The 21755-nt window shown below is 42.4% G+C and overlaps 3 protein-coding genes across 3 annotated transcripts in view; all 3 read right to left on the bottom strand.

Annotated features, from left to right (window-relative positions):
- LOC120536347 overlaps positions 1-21755 on the bottom strand; it is a 43758-nt gene that overhangs the window by 10996 nt on the left and 11007 nt on the right. The window contains exons 7-16 of the mRNA XM_039764673.1: positions 18643-18738; positions 18104-18301; positions 17890-18010; positions 16809-17054; positions 14698-14769; positions 9683-10263; positions 8446-8541; positions 4544-4777; positions 4290-4449; positions 2274-2645 (exon numbers count right to left, since the gene is read on the bottom strand). Of these exons, the coding sequence (XP_039620607.1) occupies positions 2274-2645; positions 4290-4449; positions 4544-4777; positions 8446-8541; positions 9683-10263; positions 14698-14769; positions 16809-17054; positions 17890-18010; positions 18104-18301; positions 18643-18738 (2176 nt within the window). The remainder of the gene's footprint in view (positions 1-2273; positions 2646-4289; positions 4450-4543; positions 4778-8445; positions 8542-9682; positions 10264-14697; positions 14770-16808; positions 17055-17889; positions 18011-18103; positions 18302-18642; positions 18739-21755) is intronic.
- On the bottom strand, positions 1721-10273 carry LOC120536515 (tripartite motif-containing protein 16-like). Its single transcript, XM_039764909.1, has 6 exons — positions 9683-10273; positions 8446-8541; positions 4544-4777; positions 4290-4449; positions 4106-4165; positions 1721-2645 (listed from the first exon to the last, which is right to left on the bottom strand). The coding sequence occupies exons 1-6, from the start codon at positions 10268-10270 to the stop codon at positions 2104-2106; spliced, it is 1680 nt and encodes a 559-aa protein (XP_039620843.1). The 5' UTR covers positions 10271-10273; the 3' UTR covers positions 1721-2103.
- On the bottom strand, positions 14856-20136 carry LOC120536516 (tripartite motif-containing protein 16-like). The gene is made up of 6 exons (XM_039764910.1): positions 19691-20136; positions 18643-18738; positions 18104-18301; positions 17890-18010; positions 17704-17763; positions 14856-17054 (listed from the first exon to the last, which is right to left on the bottom strand). The coding sequence occupies exons 1-6, from the start codon at positions 19769-19771 to the stop codon at positions 16513-16515; spliced, it is 1098 nt and encodes a 365-aa protein (XP_039620844.1). The 5' UTR covers positions 19772-20136; the 3' UTR covers positions 14856-16512.

Here is a 21755-nt window from a genome sequence, read left to right as displayed (position 1 = left end):
AGAAATACATTTTGCAGCCTTACTGACAGACCCAACAGGTGACAGAGGACACCACAAGCGTTAAGAACTTAAAGGACAGATTCCTTCTGGTCCTACAGCTTTTCTGGTGTGTAGTTTTGTCAGTTGTCTCCTCACTTGGTCATCAGCCACAGGTAACCCATGCTGATGGTCAAAGGTGGACTCATCATTGGCCATTGCAGGTGGTAGTGGTTGATGATGTAGTAGGGATGGTGCCAAGGGGCTGGTCATTGTAAGAAGATGGTGGTGATGGAAGGAGAGAAAATCCTTTAGAAAACTGGTTCAGGGAATTAGCTTTGTCCACATTCCCTTCTAGCACCTAAACCCTGGGTTGATTGAGTCCAGTAATTCTGCCCAGTCCATTCCCAACACCTTTTATGTTATTCTGATACAGTGTGTCTTCTATTTTAGCTCTAAAAGCTTCCTCTCCTTCTGTCAGCATTATGTGGTTGCCCTTTAGAGTCTCTGTGTCACCAGAGCTGAATTCTGTGAAAGGCGCTATATAACCATGGATTAAAGACACCATATGATAGATCTGCCATTGTTAAAAATCATTAACAGCTACCAAACCCCTTTACAAAATGCCCAGCTTGCGTGTTTCTTGTGTTTGCATCTGAGGACGGAGATACTTTGGTGGAGACAGGATGGAGGATGAAGGGTAGCATTTTGTGGAGTGACAATGCAGATGGTGTGTTGTAGGAGGTCAGATTGAAAGAGTTAGGAGGTAGGATGGAGTTTTTCCCAAAAGAGGATGGCTTCTTGCTGGAGGGAGGAGGATGTCCTAAAACAAACCCCATACTAGTGGAATACAACAAAGATGGCAACTCAGCCCTAAGTGCGTAGCACCTTTAAACAAAGCAGTGAGACTGTAACATTTATTATAATATTGCAATATACACCAGCAAAAACAATTATATCACAATTTTTAAAAAAAGAACTTTTAGCAAGAACATCTTTGCAGTTTAACTTAATTGCATGTCGGTATCTTTTGAAGCTGAGTTTTCTAGCACATTAAATTCAGTCATTTATTTTTTAGCCCATACACTCTCTTGTTGCTCCGTTTCATGTTTTCCTCCCTCCATCCCTACTTCCTTCACTTCTTCCCAAAGTTTACAAACAGAAGTGCCGACTCTGGATGACTACGCGGTCCATGTTCGCCCTCTGGTGGCTATCGTTCATATGACATGGAGAGCAGTCCATTTCAAACTTACAGGATTTGTGTTAGGGCCGCAGTGTCCAGCTCTGGTCCTGGTGGGCCGCAGTGGCTGCAGGTTTCAATTCTAACCATCTTCTTAATTAGTGAGCTGGTTTTTCTGCTGATTTACTTGTTTTTCGTTAGTTTTAATTGGCGTGACTCAGACCCCTTTAATTGTTTCATTTTCCTTAATGAGCAGCCAAACAATAATGAGACACAAAACAAGCAACCACATCACCTGCTAACCTGAAAATAAAGAAAGGTGAAGATCTCGACCATGTTGGTCTGCTCAGGTCACCAAAACTTCGATGGTGGTCAATCAACAGAAAAACAGGAAAATCAACAGTCTGCTGTGGCAGAACGAGAGCAGCAATTTTCATTAAGAAACTGGTCGGAGTGAGATGGTCACCTGTTGGCTAGTTTCACATCTCATTTCTGTTTGGCTGCCATTTAATGAAGAAACAAATCAATTCAGAGGGCTGAGTCCTTAAAAACAGGGCTATTAAAATGAAGGGTAAAGGAGTAAATAAGCAGTGAAAACTGATTAGAAAAAGGGAGAGAATGAAAAATAAAATGTTAGAGATAAATCATTTATGAAGTCCGATGAGGATTGATGAAACAGTCAGTGCTCCTAACATGTTGGAGGAATGAAGTCTAAAATCCCTTGCGGAGAGCGTTAAATGTCTTTAGTGATCTTCAGAGTATTGAAACTTTGAAATCGCTCCATGTTGCATAAGGGGGTCACATACCACTTTACTGTTCAATCTTTCATATTACAGATACCCCATATAAAATGAATCCACTCTCTGGTCAAAAGTCAGGAATGAACTCCATCATGGTCACTCAAAATTCAGCAGTCATGAGTGACATGAAGTGACCTATGCCACTGGTCAGTGCTCAAATGGGCTCAAAGGGCAGATTGTTACAGTGGAGTGCCATCCAACTCCAAACCCCGCATAAAGTGGCTCAGTGAAGGAGGTCTCGAACCTGTGCAGGAGGGTCATTGCGTCCGAGACACTATAAAATGACAGAGAGCCAGCAGGACAGTCTAGATACACACCAATTCTGTGACTGCAGGGGGCACAGATTTCAGTCTTCATGTTATTGTACCACACAGAGTAATGGGAATCGGAGCAGGACAAACTCCAGGACATGTCATTGCGTCCAAGGAGACATTCATATTTCCATCCTTTCCTGCTGATTCCTTCATATGCAACTCCAACTGTCGCCCCTTCTCCACTCCACTCAGCCTCCCAGTAACAGCGAGTGCCACTCAGAGCCTCTCCGCACAGGACTTGGGACCGACAGTCAAATCTGTCAGGATGATCAGGGTACTGGGTCACTGTCCTCTTGTTTGTCACCATTTTGTTGTCTTCCGAGAAGTGAAGCCACTTGTTTACTGTATTGAGATCCAGGGTTAGCGGACGGGAGTCTAAATGGAGAGAATCAAAAAGTAAACGAGTGAAGAAATTATGAAACACGAAATTTAGAACTGAGGGAAGGAGAATGTCAAGCACAAAGAATTTAATTTGTGACGTTCGTTAGTCTCTGAGTGTTACACGACAACAGCGAACTCATCAAATCGAGTCAGAAGTGTGGTGAACACCTGCAGTGGACAAGGAGAGCACCTTAGTCTTTACGTTCAGGTGGGATCTCATCAGGAGTTCAGTCCTTAAGTACTGTGAGGACAGGGTGCAAGTCTGTGTTGGGAACAACAGGGTCAAAGGATTAGTGAATAGAAGGAGAGGACCAGAGGAACAGGAGGAGTGAAGCAGCAGGAGAACGAAAGAGAAGTGAGAACAAAAGACTTGAGTGACACGGAAGAGACACAAAGTTGAATTAATGTTTTTGAGAATGAAAAACAAGAGAAGAGTAAGAAGTAACTTGGTGTGCATCCGAGGATCTCCTTGTTGGCTCATTCGAGGTAAATGGTAACCCACCAGGGTGAGAGGGGGCGCTGTCGCTAACTGTGTCTCCTTTTTCCCCGCACCTCCCAGAAACCTCCCAATGAGGGAAATTAGCTCCGCCTCTTGTTATAAAAATCCCAGCAGCCTCCACTGAGTTGTCTTTTTGAGACTGAGCGAGAGCTCTACAGAAGACCCCCTGTTATTGCTACGGCTAAAGATAAAAGCGAAATGTATTTTCTGTTGTGTACCCTGCAGGATTATGTTCTCTATTGCTAGAAGACTCTTGTTTAAGTTTATAGAAGAAAATCAGGGAATTAAACAGGACTACCTGGCTGGTGTCCCAAATATTCTTCTGTTTGGATCTGTGTTTGACCAGCTCACAATGGGAAAAAAAGTTCAGGGGTTTGATGGGTAATGATGGAGAAGAAAAAGAAAAGAAGTGGGAACAGAAAAAGAGAAGGTCAAAAGGATGAGAAGAACAGTTGAGATAGAAGTCAGGTGGAAGAACGGGGGGCAAAGAAGGTCAGGGTCATAAAAAATGAAACACACAACAAGAAAGCGTATGGGCTAAAAAACAAATGACTGAATTTAATGTTGTAGGAAACTCAGCTTTAAAAGAAGGTCAGGGTGGTGGAGGAGAATGGGATATGGGGGATAAATATGAAATGGGAAAGAAATGAGGGGGAGAGAAAGAAGAATTGGAATAATGTACAAAGCAATGATCTGAGTCGCACAGTCCTTCATCTTGATGTTATTGAAGGCCAACACTTTGTACTTCTGGTCGTCCATTTGTCTCAACGCCATAGCATTGGTAAGGACACCATTGACAAAATGGTGGTCCCCATACACAAACATTGTGGCATCACGTTAAAATGTGCAAATGTGCATTTCACAAAGCACAGAAGGAAACTTAAAAAAGAAGAAAGAAATGGAATCTTCTCATAAAAATGTTAAATAATAACTGAACAAAAGTAGAAATACTTACATTTTAAAAAGTAATTTCTTCCTCTCAAATACTGTAGAATGTGACCTGGATAATTAAGTCCTAATAAAAGAAAGAGAAAAGTCGAGTATTAGTCTCCAGAGCTCTCGATGAACAGGAAAGCTTCTTCCATGTCCGAGTGTCTCTCTGGATTGATTGAGTGGCTACCTAAGGACACGCAACCCACCGGTCTCACTGGTCTGCATAAACTCCCAGTCGCTGATCTCCTCCAGAGTCTTCTTCAGGTCAGATAGGTCCTTCTTCAGAGTATCAGGAAGGAAGTCACTGTTAACGGCGATGTTGGGTGCATCTTCATCTTCAGAGATGGAAAAGATTGATGGGAATCTCTACATGTGGAGAGCAGAGAGAAGAAAAACATGATAGATAAGGGCTGTGTGTGTGAAACAGGCCTGCTGGTGCTCTTTAGATCGGCCTGCTCACCTTTAGGAAATAGATGTGGTTGTCTGTCTTTGAGAACTCGGACAGTTCAGCTTCTCTCCTCTTCAGTTCCTTGATCTCCTTCTCCAGTCGTCCCATGAAATCTTGAGCCTTTCTCACTTCCCTCCACTCATAATCTGTGATCAAAGAGCTGATCTCTGACCTTAGCTTTTCAATGGACTGAAGGAGAGACGTGAAGGACTCCTCAAGTTCTTGCACTTCTCTCTTTGCTGAGCTCTAAATCAAAATAGGCAGACATTAAGTTCAACCCATACACTTTAGAGGAGCTGCCAAACATGGAGTCACTGATAATTATCGCAAATTCAAAGTAAAAAAGAAATGTTGTGAAAAGATGATTTTGCTGGATTGCTTTTGATGACTCATGCCATGAGATGATAAGCTCTTGGAAATACACAGACTTTTGATCTACTAATGGCCTTTCATGGAATGCAGCTTCAGTAACCCTCCAGTTTCCAGCCCCGGGTGGTCTGTACAAGTCTGTTCACCTTCCCATTTGGGCTTCACAGCACTCCCCCAGCGTTTCAGGTTATGACTGATTAAATTATTATGTCTCTACTAGCTGTGTAAGCCCGTCCTGTAAAAAGCCCGGGGTCCTAGAAACTATTGAAATCGTCAGAAAAAAAAGTTGAAATGTAGAGATGTCAGGTAATTGAAAGGAAAGACTCTGGGCGTCTCTCTCCTGGGAGGTTTCGTTTTGCCGATATGCTTGGCTCGATTCTGTATTAGTGGCTAAGCGAGTGACTATTTCTTCAGAGGTTTCGTTTTGCTGACGTGCTCGCCTTGCTTGTGTATCCTCGGAGGTGGAGCCCTTAGTCTGACTCCACCTCTCACTTCTGGGCCGGACAGACAGACAGACACACACACACACACTTCCACGCATAGACGTTTATATATAAGACACTCAACTGTCAGGTGTGTATGCGAACGATGTTGTGATTTTTTTTATCTGTTACAATATGTCCTACTTTGTTACAGTTTTTGTATATAATACATTTCTTTCTTTACTTCAACAGAAGGGGTTCAGAACATCGAGAAATTCAAATGCGCCAATACAGTATTTGTATTGTGTCCTTTAATTTGAACTACTTCTTTGTATTATTCTTATGTTTTATTAAATCCCACTTTGTCATTTTGTTTTTCTTGGTAGTTGTTATTTTGTTATTTCATTTCCATAACAGGGTGGTCTTTTTCTAGATGTATGATCCTGGAGGTCACACATTGTGATGTTAACAATAAGCTGCTGCTGCTGCATGCTAACTGGAATCCAAAATTATAGATTTGCCTAAAATGGACTCCATATCACACTTCATTTACTTCTTGTGTTTACAGGTCTTGAAATTGTTTTCCCCTTTTGCTGCTTTTTGGTGTTTTGGCTGTGGCAGATGACCAGGGACCTTCTCCCACCAGGACGCCTCAAGAAGGGAAACGCTGGGAGAGGGGCCATATCTTCCCTGGCAACGCAAGAGGGCAGCATCCCTGGATAGCCACCTGGATGCTTCCCGAGCCATGGACTGCAGCACTTCCACCACACTAGGAAGTGCTACCGGAACTGGAACCAGATACAGCTCCGGGTACAAGGGCAACACTTTCGACACACGAGGAAGTGCTGCTGGAAGATCATCAGGGAGCACCTGGAGCACATCCGAGTGTGACATAAAAGGGGCCGCCTCACTCCAGAGGAGAGGAGAGGAGAGGAGTGGAGGCAGCAGAAGGAAAAGAGAATTAAAGGAAAAGGACTGAGAAGCGAGTTATTGTTATTGTGTTGTGTTGTGTCATTGAGTTATTGTGGCTGCTTTGTGCAGAACTGAAATAAACACGTATGTTTTGGACATTGGCTGTCTCGGTGTCTGTCTGTGTCGAGGCTGATCTTCCACATGGCTCATTTAAATGTAATGGATTTTGACCCTGCTTGTTTTTGGTATACACTTACACTCTGCCACTGTGCCCTGCCTTTTTTTTTTACTAAATAATGAGAGAGCATTAGCATTGACGAGCCTTCAGGTGGCGTGAGACGCCCTGAGAGGCGCTGAACTGACAGCTAATCTTAAGGAAGATAAACTCGACTATTGCTTGGATAATGATTTAATCAAACCACAGACAGATGTTTTGCAGTGTGGTTGTTATATTTACTAATCAGAAGAGAAGGGAATTAACACAGCAGATCCAGGCTGGTACTTCAAAATAACTTTGATTGGGCATGAATCTCTACCCAAAGAAAACACAGACATGTGGAATAAGTGACCAGGCAGATTGGTAGATGAGTGGACTTTAGGAATCCTCAAGTCTTGGCTCAGAGTTATTCTGAAGAATCTCAGTGAATAGGACTGGCGAGTTCATTGGACTGAATGGTCCGTCCTCGTCACGATTGCTCTAATGTTCTAAAAACGGTTGATTCTCCAACTCCAGCCTTTCACTTGTTGAGCTCAGACAACATGTAACTGCAGGTGTTTTGTCTGAGCCTGTCGCAGAAGGTCAGCGTATGAAACGAGTGAGCATAGCTGAGGGCGAGGGTGGGACAGCTCAATTAACAGTTTCAGTTTCACAGAGTGCTGCAGAAAAAGGTACTCTTAACTTCAACTTCAAATATCCCAGCAGCTTCCTCCCGAGGTCCTTCTCACATTCAGATTCCAAATTTCATATACTATTGGGTTACGTTCTGCCACCGCTGGGTCACGTTAGCATTGTTTATGTTGGTAGAGGGACGCACATGGGCCATGAAGTGTATCATGGTGCGTTATTACTCTGATGATCGTGTTTAATTCCCTCCCATTCTGTCGACCACTTTTGATTCACCAAGGGGAGCTCCCAGATGAAATGATTGTGCTCAACTCACCAAAGAGGACTCCTCTTCTTATCTGATGATCACACTCAGTTCACCAGGAGGGGCTTCCACTTGGTGGGTCGTGAGGACACTTGTGTGGGTCACAACACCAAATAAGGTTGAGAAGCATTGCCCTGGCGGGTGATGACTCATCTCCACTGCTGACTACAATGTCTCTGCATTTTATAGAAATCAGCCCTGGCACGGAGGAGTTGGGTTTTTCCAGGAGAATTCCCCGGTTGTGTTTTATGGCTGTTTTTAAAATCACCGCCACTGTTCTGCTAGGTCTGAAACAAAATGTGTGTGTGTTGCTCACGCCTTCTCCCCTCTCCTCCACAGTTCTGATGAGTGGCTCAGAGGCCGACTGAGTTCCCAGCCTTCTCTTCCTCAGAAGTCCCAGCTCTTCCAGGCCCCACAGTTTATAAACTGACGACCACCAGGAGAGGTTGCTCATTCCTGGACCAGAGAGGACTGGAGACGGAGCTGCTATAATGTGCACTACATGAGGCCGACATCACCCGCTAGACAGCCGAGGGTCATTCAGTACCTTGACTTTTATTCACACTGCTAATTTTTACCTTTCTTTCAGTTAAGCGGCGTTTCACCACAGAGGGGCCGCATCTCTTCATTTTAGTCTTGTCTTGTAGTATTGCAGTATTCATTAAAGGGGTTCTTGTTTTTTATTGGCTGTAGCAGGGATGGAATAAGTGGAGGTGCGGCCACTTTATACATTTTCTGGGAGGACAATTTTGGTTCTAAAAATTCACTGACTAAACCCACAGTGAGCAGCAACTTTGCATACCTGTGCTAAGCTCTAAAATGCCTGCTAGAGGGCATTTCTTTAATAAAGTATAGGTACTGTAGCCTGCCTGTTGAAATGGAGAGTCTATGCAAATCTGGACGGAGGTCGCTTTGATGGTGTGGATTTTCATAACGGACAAACGCAGAAGCACACAATCAGCCATTTTTTTCTTCCTTATACAACAGCAGTCTTGACACAAATTCAATTCTCGTTTCCCTCATTCAACTCCATTGTGGTATCTAAGCAGGACACACAACTCACCTGAATTCTCACTACCGTCTCCTTCATCTCCTCCAATTTCTTCTCTTTCTCCTCGATTCTCTTTTTCATTTCAACCTTCCTGTTTTCCAGTAGACTCTGTGTGAAGACAAAGTGAAGGAGAGACGAATGAGGTGTGGGAAGATGGAAAAACAAAGTCCAGCAGGGATTGTTAGGAGGGAAAAGACCAAAGGAGAATGAGGAAGTAAAGAGGAGCGAGTGGATATCAGTGGAGCATCTTGAAGGCAAATGTGTGAGACACCTGAGGGACTGGACTGGAGGGAAGATTGGGGTCAACCGTGCAGAAGAGTCCAAGGGACAAAGCTGACACGGACCTTCGCAATGACGGCCAAGAAATGAGTTGAAATGAAGATGGAATAAGCGACCAAGTAGCATGGTAGACAGTAAGACTTTAGGGACTTTCAAAACTCGACTAGATGTTTTTTTGGAGGAAAATAAGTGGACAGGACTGGCCAGCGTTGTTGGACTGAATGGCCTGTTCTCATCCAGATTGTTCTGTTCTGATGTTCTAAAGATGGATGAGCAAGTTATAGGCAGTGCCAGTGCTAGGTTATTTTGTGCCCCAGGCCAAGTTTATTAGTGTGCCAATCGACAGTTTGGTAGATAACCAGTGCTACTGGGGCCCCCTTATGATCTGTGCCCTAGGCAAATTCCTAATTCACGTTAATGTTGGCACTGGCCTTGGTTATAGAACATCACACATTAGGAGAAAGTGGGTGGAATGGAGCTTGGTTTTATGCTTCAGAAAGATCAAGGATCATGAAGTATGAAGAATATTAGACTGGGGACAACAATGATGTCATGTAACGTGTCATCAGTGTTAACGTCACCATTCCACTCATCCATAAATACATGGAGATGGACAGCACAGGCCTGCTCTAGAGACAAATTCCAAAGTAAGAGCATGGACAATCTATTACACACACACACAATCATTCATAAAAAGCTTAGTCAGGATCAGCCAGTCATCCATACCTCTGTGTCTCGCCTCTTGTGAAAACAACTAAAACTAAGAGCTGAGACGCACAATTACCGACCACTACATGACTGTGACACCAGGTCATCTTTTTTTGTTCCTTATAAAAAACTGAAAGTATTTTGTGCCAGGTAGGCAACGTTATGCATGAAAGAGTCTTATTAAAGTCGACCTTCGAAGAACACAATGGCACCTCACTGTCCTGACCCCAGATCTTGTTCTAAATCTTAATTAACTCCTCACCTGTCTGACAGCTCTCTCCATATCAGGTGTCACCATCTCATGGCCATTATGTTCAGCCTCCTCGCACAGTAAGCAGACACAGGTCTCGTCTGTTCTGCAGAAGCTTTCCAGAACTTTCTGGTGTTTTGTGCATAGCTTGTCTTTGAAGCTTCCAGACGGCTCCTCCAGTTTGTGCGTCTTTAGATCTTCAGATTCCATGTGTGGCTGCAGGTGAGACTCGCAGTAGGAGGCCATGCAGGAGCTGCAGGTCTTCTCTGCTCTCAGTTTTCTGCCAGTGCACACATCACAGGGCACAACATCAGGTCCTGCATAACTCTGAGATGGAGCTTCACTCACCAGCACTCCTTTTAATGTGGCCGTAACTTCAGCCAAAGCAACGTTCCTGTTAAGTGGAGGCTTCATAGCAAAGGTTTGCCTGCACTGGTGACAGGTGTAAATCCCCTCTGTGCCAGACTGTTTCCAGTAGACATTTATACAAGCCATACAGAAGCTGTGACCACATGGGATAGCTACGAGATCCTGCAGGACCACCAGACACGCTGAGCAGGCGTGCTGATCCACAGACGCTGGGAGTTGAGCTGCTGCCATTGTGAAAGGAGATCCAGTTTGACACGCGGGCTTTACCGTTGAAGGAATAAAACTGCAATTACGTGCTTTCTCTTAATGGAATGTCGACACACCTGTTAGGCGACCGCCTTTTTAACGGACGAGTAACGCTTTAGCTTCATTAAATCATAAGCACCGACAATTGCATTGCTAGTGAGGAAGCAGAACAACTTTATCTGTTCACAGTTCCCTTATAAGCGAGATGAAGTGCTTCATACACATTTCAATTTCTAATTCTTCTACTAAAACACTTTCTTCACATCTCTGTGAAAAGATCATTGGACATAATACAGTTCAAATATAATCCTTTCAGGAAATATTTTTCTAAATGTGTGCTGTATGAGGACAATGGCTGCAAAGTTGTATGGTAGGCGAGTTTTACTACCACAATTGCAACCAATTCTTTCTGGAGAACTGCGCATATTGTCCTGCACCGAAGTGAATGTGTGCCATAAAAAGTGACTGTCCTGAGTGAGAATACAAGGTGACGTGGCTTCTGTTTGCAGGGTTATCATATAAAGGACAGTCTCTCTGCTCATGCACTTGCTTTTCCTTAGCAAGTTTTGGACTCAAAGGTCTCCTCATCCAACTCCCATACACACAAGTCTTCCAGTCCTCCAGTCCTCAGACCAGGCTGCCCTTCAGAGTTAAAGAAATTTCTCCGGCCTTTGTTACGGCCACGCCCCAGGCAATGGGATCCCTGCTGTAATGAGCAGAAGTTACGACCAGGTTCATTTTCTCAGTAGGTGGGTGCACGTAAGCCGAAACTTTTTGTTGAAAATTGGTGCAAATTTTGGTCCATCAGTTGTGCCAATCAGTGAGTGAGTTACGGCTGCTCTGCTTGCTGATTATGTGGAAACAAAATGTCGGGGAGCAGTAAAAATTTTAAGGTTTGAAAACCTGGAAGTTTGGTGTGCTTTAGAGCAGCGATGAAAGGGATAAGAAAAGCCCAGTGGTTCTAATTCTTTATGGTATTGTCACCCAATTTTACCAAATCACTTTCACTGAGGAACAGCAAGCGGGAGGGAACTCTGTGGTGAAACGAGTGTGATCATAAAAGATGTTGCACAATGCTGTCGACTGCTTGGGTGACCCACTGTGACCCACTTGCGCACCCCGCAGTGGAAGCCCCCGTGGCCGAGAAACACTTCACTAGAGGATGAATGAATTTGTATTCAAGGCTGAAGAAATGCATTTGGCAGGGGTGCAAATTCTCATGTGTGTATAGTTATCACTGGGGCAGCTCGGGTTTTATTTTTAGTTTGACACTTTTTGACGTGTCACGTTTACCCTCCCTGTAATTTGGTTAATAGAGCACCCTTTTTATATGACTTTCATCTCACTTGTGCTAATGTGAATTTAGGGATTTACTGAAGATTGCTCCCCTTGGTCCACATTGAAAATTAAATCAAAATAAAATAATTATCCACTGTTTCAACTCAGTTAATTAATAGACTAATAGAATACACTTTTGAATGATGAAAATGAGTCAGAAAACACTTTGATTAGTTGTGACTGAATGGTGAATTCTGTTTGATGATGCTTTATTTCAATTTGATATACTGTACTCTGTTGATCTTTTCACATGATCTTTCAGGGTCAGAGCCACGTAGACGTCTCAGCAATTCAGTTATAATGTCCATGGTGAACAAACTCTTCATCAGCAAGTCCGTCAATGTCATAAAACACGATCGTGATTTGTGCTCGAAATAATTTTAGAACAAATGCTAAATGCTAGAAATGCACACTCGAACAACTTGTCATGATGCAACTCAATACAGTGATGAACCAGACTCAGGGCACATGATACCTAGCGGTGTATTTGATAACTACGTCCTACTCCTGTGCTACTGACTGATTCCAGGTATTTTTGGATCTCTTCTCGTGTATCTTAAATTGTAGAGAGAGAAGTGCTGCTTAGATTAAATAGGCTGGAATCTAATAAATCACCAGGACCGGGTAGCTTTTATCACAGAGTGGTTAAGGAAGTTATTGAGGGCAGACAGAAAGAGTTGACGTGTATTTTTACAAAAATGCACTGCACATTAGGGAAGTTACTAAAAAATGGGTATTTAACAAATAAGATCCCATTATATGAAGGGTAATTGGGCAGATCCAAGTAGCGTAACATGCATTACAGATAAATCAATGGAAGGAATTATTAAGGAAAAGATTGAAGGGCACATGGCAAGACCAGAAGTATTAGCAAATAGGGTTCAGAAAACTTTAATAAGGTTCTACATGAGAGGTTTGCAATCTGGTGTGTAGGTTGGTACCAAATTGGCTCAAATATAGGAAGCAAAGGGCTATAGTGATGGGAACCTTATCAATATTAGATGTTGGACAAGAGATGTCTGGGTTTAAATGATGGCCTACCACTCTTTTTATGTGCATAAATGATATGGACAAGCATATAATCACTAATGATGATACCAAACTGGGAGGAACGATAGATCATGGAGAATCAGCTGGACCATTTCGGAGGGACCAGGGCAGATGTGTGGATGATGAGTTTTAATGTAAGTAAATGTAAAGCATTACATGCAGGATGTAGAAATGTTAGATATGAATACACAATGGGAGATCTGAAAATTGCAAGTATGCATTTTGGGAAGGGCGCCCTGCCCAGGGTTAGTTTCCTGCCTTGCGCCCTGTGTTGGCTGAGATTAGCTCCATCAGACCCCCGTGACCCTGTAGTTAGGATATAGCGGGTTGGATAATGCATGGATGGATAGATTTTGATAAGGATCTGGTGACTATCTACACTGAGATCATTAACAGAAGCCATTAAGATGGCTGACAGGATGTTGCATTATATGGTGCCCAGATGTGTGCAGTTTTATAACACACTCGTGAAGCCTCACCTATAGTACTGTCTGCAGATCTGGTCTCCCTATTACAAATAACACCTTTCAGTGCTAAAGAAAGTACAGAGAAGAGCAACTAGGCTGATTCCATGAGTGAGAGGTGTGAGCTGTGAGAAGAGATTGAAGGAAATGAACCTTTTTATCGATCTTAGTTGTTACTTTAAAATATATTCTTCAACAAGAACATGGAGACAATGCTGAAAAGGGCAGATATTCCATACAAATTAGAAGATTTTTCTTCAAACAAAGACCCATAGACACGAGGAAAGGTGATCAAGTACTGCAGTAGATAGTAGGACTTTAGGGACCTTCAGATCTTAACTTGATGTAATTTTGGAGAATTTGGGGGATGAGGATTGATGTGCTTGTTGGTCTGTGTGGTGTGGCCTGTTCTTGTCAAATGTGTTTTAATGTTCTGAAAACAAGTAGTTATATGAGCTACACCATGTTTACAAAGAAGTCCAAATGTCCACTTTGTCTCTCCACTGCAGAATCATTTAAAAAGTAGAAAAAAATTAACTCCTGTCTTAGGATCCCATTGATGGATGTGGTGTGCTGGAGTCATTGCAGATGGAGGGAGAGTTCTCCATCACTGTCTCATTGAGAAATTGCATTTCTGCTAACCTCATACCATTAAATCTAAACGCAACATGATCTTCTCATTACCTGCACCTGAGCTCTTTCTTCATCCATTGTCACTGTCTCAGGACTCCTGTGTTCACTGGATTGTCCAGATGCAGGTCTCATCAGGTCTACTGTGCACTTCCAGGACTCCTGATGTTTATTTGCAGATTTGTTTTGCATTCCAGGTTCCCAGTTATTATCTTTTCAGACTACCAAAGAAGCTGTAGGTGAGTCTTGCAATAGGAGGTCATGTAGATCAGACAGTTCTTCACAATTCTCTGCTTCCATACATGACAGGACACTCCATCATCCAGTTCTGGAGAAAATATGGGACAGACCACTTAGGTCAGGCAAGTCTTTAGCATCTTCCTTTTTCTCATTCAGATATTGCAGGACACATCGTCATTCCTGGTGTAACTCTGAGATGGTGAGGCACTGACTTCTGTGTCTGTTAGTTTCTCCGTAACATCTCAGTGAATCTGAGGCTTCATATTTTACAAACAACTGCACTGATGACGTTCATGATCCCCCTTGTGTATGAGTAGAGGTGCAGGTCCACATGTGCAGCTGACAAGCTCCTTCAGGATCTCAGACATCCTAAGCAAGATGACTGATCAGCAAGGAAGGAGGGACAAGCTGCTGCCTTTATAGAGAAGATCCACCCTGATACACCAAATGGGTGTTGCTTTTGCCAGACTGAAAGATGAAAAGACAGCACGTCCCTTGATGGCAGAAAGACACACCTGTTGGTATGGTGTCTTTCACAAACGCAGTTTCATTGTATTTTACAAAAGGATCTTTACTTTCAATTATGTCTCACTTGACCTGTTTTCTGAATCACAGATACCTGAAGACTACAGTACGTGGTTCCAGATGATAATTATATTAGGGACTAATGACATTTCCTTGTATACATACCTCTGTTCTCTAGTGACCCATCATATGATACAATGTGGATGCAGTTCCCCAGGTACGTCTTATTCATTTTATCTTCAATAATTTACAACAAAAATAGTTTAAAATTATTTTATTTTGATCATTTATTCACCTAAAATGTATAGGGTTGCTGGTGACCCCAAATGCGGTAAACTGTTAGCATTTTTACATGTGCATAAGAGCTGCAGAGGTAAACAACACTTGAATTAAACATGCTTTGTTCAGGATTTCTTTAACGTACGTATGTTTACTACACCTGCTTTTCTGCCTTGTTGCTTATTATTCAAGTATTCATTGAGTTTAGAGAGTCAAGAGATAAGAAGAGAAACTGCTTTGTACAAAGCAAAAGTGGACAGAAACACAGAAGGCGTCATTACAGCTGCACTTCTATCTTGTTGCTTATTGTTTAAGTATTTATGAGTTTAGAGAGTTAAAAGATAAGAAAAGAAATGTCATTTGTTTGTCTGTTCACCAATCACACAAAAAAACAACTGAACTAATTTTCACAAACACTTGCATGCGTGTTCCCATTTGTCCAACCTAAAATTGCTAAATGGCATGTTGGGGAGCAAACATATAAATGGGGGAGACAACCCAACAGCCATCTGTGACAACGGGGACCGTGACTGATGTGCACAGAGTTTTTCACCGGCCAAAGCAGGACCTCTTCACTCTCTGTGGGTTGTGTGCAGCCATGCTGAATTTCCAAAAGACTATTCTTCGCAAAGTAGTTACTACTTTGGCTAATTCCAAAATAAAGAGAAAACTCCAGTGGATTGTTTAGCCAATTTATCAATTAAATTGGAAATTTCTGATTTTGGTACAACAACTGATATTAAACATGGGACAGTGTGAAGGGAAGGGAAAATGTAGAAAAAGCCACAGAGACACTGAAAGAACTGCACAGACAACAACCAGGCTGGGGTTTGAACGGAGTAGCTGTGAGCCAGCAGGGCTAACCACTGTGCCAATGGGCCAGATTTAAAGTAAATATACAATATTAGTGAGAATAAAAATCAGGAAAAAAGAGAAGAAGACTTCCGAACGTTTAATAATTAACAACTGATCTGTTTTGATGCAAGCAGAGAGTGGTGTAGTTTTCTTAACCCCTAGAAAAAAAAGAATGAAACAGAATAATCGAGGCTGAAACTTGACCACTGTGATCATCAGGCTTTCACATGTGTCTGTCTGGGGAAGACAGTCCAGCCAATCAAAACAAAATTCTCAGAAAAGTGTGGCTGATGATATAAGAAATTAAGAGAGAAAAGAAAACAATGAATGAATACAAAACCAGACCAGAGTCAAGGAGGGAGAACCGGTAAGATTGTAACAAAATTCAGATGAGTTTATCCGTCGTTAGTGAAGTCTGACTCACACTCGCTATTTTAATGACTACAGACTGAATTAGGATTTCAAATTTTGGCTGATATGGAGTTGACTCTTGTGATGTTTGCACCCGTAGTTTTGCATGTTATTGTAATTCGGGTTGATTTTAAATTTTAAACTATTAAGAGAGTGTTGCTTTGTGCTCATTGAGAATACTCAGATGAACTTTGGGCTAAAGAAGGGGCCACCTAATGTCCAAGGATATTCAGCCTGATGTCTGTGCAATGGAAGTGCGCTCACAGTCATCACTTCTCAGCTCAGTGTATGTGTGTGTGTGTGTGTGTGTGTCATATACAAAAAATGAAATGATAAATGAACTCCAACCTGGCCCAAAGTGTTTTCCACTTCATTCCAAAATAAAAAATAAGCCATTGTGACAGAAGATATGACGTGCCCTGCAGATGCCATCAATCAGTGATCACATGGGTTCAGAGAGCAGATTGTCACACTGGAGTTTGGTGCAACCCAAAACCCAGCATGGAGAGGCACAGTGCAGAAAATATCAAACCTGTGCAGGAGGGTCATTCTGTCTGAGATGCTGTAAAAGGACAGAGTGCCATTGGGACAGTCCAGATGCACGCCTATCCTACCGCAGGTTGGGGCTATGATTTGAGTCTTTGCCTTATCGTGCCACGCAGTGTAACCGGAATAAGAGCAGGACAAACTCCAGGACTTGTCATTGCGCCCAAATAGACCCTGGTAATTACATCCTTTCCTGCTGATTCCTTTATATGCGACTCCAATCTCGACCTTCTCTCCACTCCACTCGACCTCCCAGTAACAGTGGGTCCCACACAGAGGCTCTTTGCACAGAACTTGGAACCACCAGTCAAATCTGTCAGGATGGTCAGGATAGGAGGACACTGCTTCCCCAAATGTCACCTTCTTGTTTCCCGCAGACAGATGAAGCCATATGTTAGCTGTGCTGGGGTCCAAGTTGAGCGGGTGGGAGTCTGAATGGAGAGACAAGAAAACGAGTGAGGAAATCAGCTGACATTGTGACACCTGAGACTTGAGCTGAGGGGAGCAGAGAATTTTGTGAACCTCTGAGTGTCACATAACTGCTGCAATGTCATTGACTAAAAGAGTCAACCAACCATGAACTTGTTTTTTAAATGGATAGATGAATCTTGGCTGTGAACCTGTGAAATTCTGGTGATAATGTAGACTTCTGTATGGGGTTTGAGGTTTAAGTGTTCTGCTAGCAGTAAGATATGTCACACCTTTGAGCACAGAAAGTGTCTTGTGAGTATTGACATAAAATTACATAATTATTGACATAATAGATAGAGGAAGGATGAAGGTGATGCAGAGGCACCGAGCTCATATCCATTTCATTAGTTAGAAAATAGGAGAAATCACTAGAAGATGTCTGAAATGACTTCTGCACCAACATCACAAGCTTCTCTGTGGCCACCACCTTCCAGTTTTCCCAACCTCAGTATCAGGAAGCGTCATCTGGTGACATCAAGCAGTCCATTTGCTGTCCTCCTGTTTAACGACTGGATCTTTGAGCCACTAAACACTGTGACACAACTGGCATCCACTAAGGGAGTGCAAGCCATGAAAACTTTACCTCAAGAACCATAAAAGTAGACTTACACTGCAAAAGTTGATCTCTTTCTCTGACATTTTGCATGCCATAGCATGGAGTGTTGACCCCTGAGATGTGAAAGAGAAGAGCAGAATGACATCAATGAGTGCCTGTGACAAGCCGAACAGCTTCTTCTCACGTTGTAGGGTGTCAATGGGTTCACTGAGGTGGTTACCTGAGGACACATGACTTACTGGTCTTATTTTTCTGCAGAAACTCCTGGTTGCCATTCTCCTTTGGACTCTGATTCTGTAGAGTCTTGGGGAGCCCAGTGGGGTTTTCATCTCCAGGTGGAACACAGAAGTACAAGAAGTTCTGTAACAGAAGAGTAGAGGAAAGAAGAACATAAGAGACCAAGACTTGTGCATCAAAGAAGCCTCCTGATGCCTTGTAGATTGGCCCTCTCACCTGGAGGAAGTGGGTGTTGTTGTCTGCCTGTGGTCTCTCACCCAGCTCAGCATCTCGCTTCTTCAGCACCTCGATCTCCTTCTGCAGTCGCTCAATGAGCTCTCTAGTCTTTCTCACTTTCTTCAATTTTTGAACTGCCATAGACAAGGGGATCTCTGACCTCACCAAGGGGATCTCTGACCTCACACTCTGAACGATCTGATGGAGAGACGTGAATGACAATAAAGGTGGTGTCACACTTTTGGTTTCTTAATCTTATAAAAGGTCTTTTGAGTGGGGAGCTACTGTATTTTCAGTTCCTACACAACAAGGAACATTGTTGGTTAAAGGAGCTTTGGAGAAAACAAAAAGAAATATGGAAAGTCCTCAATCTCGACCAACATTAAGACCCCATAGACTCACATGGGGTTCACATTCATTGTTCTGCATTTTTCTCATGCTGGACATTATTTCACAAACTAATTTTCTACTTGACACTAGTTCAATCATCATCTGAAGCTTGGTTACATTGTGGCATTTGAGCAGGACACAGGACTCACCCCCAGGCTTTGTAATGTCTGCTGCTTCTCCTCCAGTTTCATCTCTTTCTCCTGAATTCTTTTCTTTACTTCTGCCCTCATGTACTCCAAATGACTCTGCATGGAAACAAAATGGCCAAGACGGGGATGGGGAGCGGACAGAGAAGAACCCTTGTAAATAAGACACCGGGGAACAGTAGAAATGAGCATTGCATTTAAAGATCTGAAACTCGGAAGGACGTATGTGCTTTAGAGTAGCAATGAGAGGATAAGGAAAGCACTGGAGGACGGCTGAGTTTGTGTTCAGCGTTGAATAAATGCATAGTGTGGGGCAGCAAATCTGCGTATACTGCAGTTACCGGTAGGGCAGCAGGGTTTGGTTTTATATTGTCATTTTTGGACTTGTTATATGTTTATCTCCGTCATTGTGTCCTAATTTTGATTATTACAACGCCCATTTTCTATGACTCACTAATGCTGGTCTGCTTTTGGAGATCAGCTGAAGATTTTCTTCTACAGTCCACATTGAAAATGAATCATCCAATCGGTACAGTAGTAGAGGAATTCTTGTATAATTTTAATTATGAATACAAATCAATTTCGATTAAATTGACTTTACTTAAAGACTAATAAAGTCTGAATTAGTATAAGACATCCTAATTTAGGGTGTTCATAAGAAATGTAATGATTTACTGCAACCAGCAAAAGAGCAACAGCCTTCTGGAACAACTGCAACCAGCACATCAGGGATGTGCTGATCCCAGAATACAACAAGTTGCAGTAATCAAGCTGAGAAAAGATGACAGCACGAGTAACTTTCTCAAGATGTCTAGGATATAAAAAAAAGCAAAGCAGCAGTAGAGGAAGTCCAGAGGACAGCAAATATGTTGATTTCAGGACTATAAGAGACTACAAGAGACTGAAAGAGTTGAGCCTTTACAGTTTAAGCAAACGGAGACATGAAGGTCTCATTGTTGGATGCGATGTGCTGCATCCGTTGCCTAAAGTGGGAGAATTCTCCATTACTGTCATATTGCATTTATGGGTTTATTCATAATCCTCTGCTTACCTGCCTCCGAGCTCTTTCTTCATCCATTGTCTCTGTGCCAGGACTCCTGTGTTCACCAGACTGACCAGACGCAGGTCTCATGGGTTCTCAGCAGGGCTTCCTGATGTTTATTTTTTGCAGATTTTCCCTTCCAGGTTCCCAATCAGCTCCTCTTGTTTGTGTCTTTTGCAGCCTTCTCTCACCGTAAGAAACCAAGCAGGTCAGGTAGATCTTTACAGCCTTCCTTGTTCTCATTCACACACTGCAGGACACATCATCAGATCTGAGATGGTGACACTGACTTTTGTGTCTTTTAGGTTCTCTGTAACATCTCAGTGAATCTCAGACCTCGTATTAAATGACCACTTGCACCAATGACGTTGTCGATCCTCTCTGTGTCGGCCTCGTTTGACGAGCCCTTAATAGAGTCCAGACAGCGGTGTCCACATGTGAGGATGAGCGGCACCTTCAAGATCTTCAGACACACTGAGCAGGATAACTGATCGACATGAAGGGAAGGATGAACTGCTGCCGTTACTCGGGAATTCCATCCTGACTCACCACATGGGCGTGACTTCGGAAGAATTGAAAGTCAGACAAACAACATGGCTTGTCATAACACATAAACACACCTGTAGGCATGGAGTCTGCAGCTGATCATCACAGTTTTGTATTAGCTTATAAACAAATCTTTACTTTCAGTTTACTCTCATTAAATCTCTTTTCTCACCTCATTACTCTAAATCACAGACAGCTGAGACCTACAGGGTCCCAGCTGATTATTACATCGGAGATTTCAACTTTTGTTTTCTAGTGAGTTCTATGGAAGCGGAGACAAACAACGGCCTGCTTTAAGCAAAACAAAATGAGACCACTGAACTGGTGAAGTTTCGTGATGATGGCTGAATAACAAAGGTTGAATTTATTGAAAGTGTCTTTCATAAATGTAAATATAAATGTAGCGCTTTCTTTACCCTTTAGCCATAGGATAGCACCCTAAGTTCCTAAACTCTATTTCCTTAAACTGATTTATGAAAACCCCTTTAATTTTAAATATGTATTTTTAGAGGATAAATTAGATTCCGTTAACTGATACCGACTCCCCAGTAATAAGCTGCCAGCTGTTTCACAATTAGTAACTTGTAACACAATTCACAATACAAATATGTTCCCAAAATATAACAAAATTTATTGACTAAATTGGAAAAAATATCTAAAAATAAATAAATAAATAAATAAATATAACTATTTATACTTAAGTCCAATCAAAATTCCCACAAATCATAAATTACAGAAATTAGAAAAATCACACAAATTGCTGTATATTTACCCTTCACATCAAATACCTCAGGCTGTGAACTTAAACCTTACAAATGTACTTTTAACTGTTTGTTTTTTCCAGCACTTAAAACATCCCACTGTTAAAGAAGAACACAATAACCAAATCTATAATATGAGCAAACGTAATCACTAAAACCTCACTTTAACTTCACAACTTTAGGGGCCCACAGACACACACACACACACACACACACACACACACACACAAGCCAGTGGCCACAAAAATAAAACATTAACACAAACCCAAACTCTTTTATTTTCTCAAAGTCTCCGTCTAGTCCTTCTCTTATCAGAGTACGAGCCCCGCCTGTCCTCTCGCCCACTCAGTCACATTACAGAAACCTGATATAACTGGATAAGAATTAATATTTAAAAAAAAACAACCAGTAAACATTATGAAGGGGAATATTATATTATATGAGCCTAGGGCTACATAGAAGACCGTAAATCCTCATTCTATATTTCTAGTGGTCTCGCCCCCTCAGTTTTAGACAAAAGGATTTTTGAACACTTCTTCTCTCCTAAATCACACCGCATGAATCCAATGCAACCGTTCACTTCACACTGACTCTGCGTTTCAACGTTTGCAAAAAGGAATGCGAACAGCAGCGGCCGCAGTTTGGGTACCGTCCTTTCAGATGACTTCTCAACGCTCTTAGATCAACGCTCATTTAGTCTCCTAATCAAGTCTCTATTGTTTCTTTTGTGGGGCGGCACGGTGGTAGCGCTGCTGCCTCGCAGTTAG

The sequence above is a fragment of the Polypterus senegalus genome, chromosome 10 (assembly GCF_016835505.1).
Source record: "Polypterus senegalus isolate Bchr_013 chromosome 10, ASM1683550v1, whole genome shotgun sequence".
NCBI lineage: Eukaryota > Metazoa > Chordata > Cladistia > Polypteriformes > Polypteridae > Polypterus > Polypterus senegalus.
The sequence above is the reverse complement of the archived record's forward strand: the minus strand, read 5'-3'. Positions and strand labels throughout refer to the sequence as shown.

Excerpts from the sequence above, each read along its gene's own strand:
- LOC120536516 (XM_039764910.1), bottom strand. The coding sequence starts at position 19,771 with ATGAGACCTGCGTCTGGTCAGTCTGGTGAACACAGGAGTCCTGGCACA. Across the intron at positions 18,739-19,690 it reads AAGAAAGAGCTCGGAGGCAG|AGTCATTTGGAGTACATGAG; the intron begins GTAAGCAGAGGA and ends GTTTCCATGCAG. Across the intron at positions 17,055-17,703 it reads AAGAGATCAACTTTTGCAGT|ACTCCCACCCGCTCAACTTG; the intron begins GTAAGTCTACTT and ends CTCTCCATTCAG.
- LOC120536515 (XM_039764909.1), bottom strand. The coding sequence starts at position 10,270 with ATGGCAGCAGCTCAACTCCCAGCGTCTGTGGATCAGCACGCCTGCTCA. Across the intron at positions 4,778-8,445 it reads AGACGGTAGTGAGAATTCAG|AGCTCAGCAAAGAGAGAAGT; the intron begins GTGAGTTGTGTG and ends ATTTTGATTTAG. Across the intron at positions 2,646-4,105 it reads AAGAAATTACTTTTTAAAAT|ACTCCCGTCCGCTAACCCTG; the intron begins GTAAGTATTTCT and ends CTCTCCATTTAG.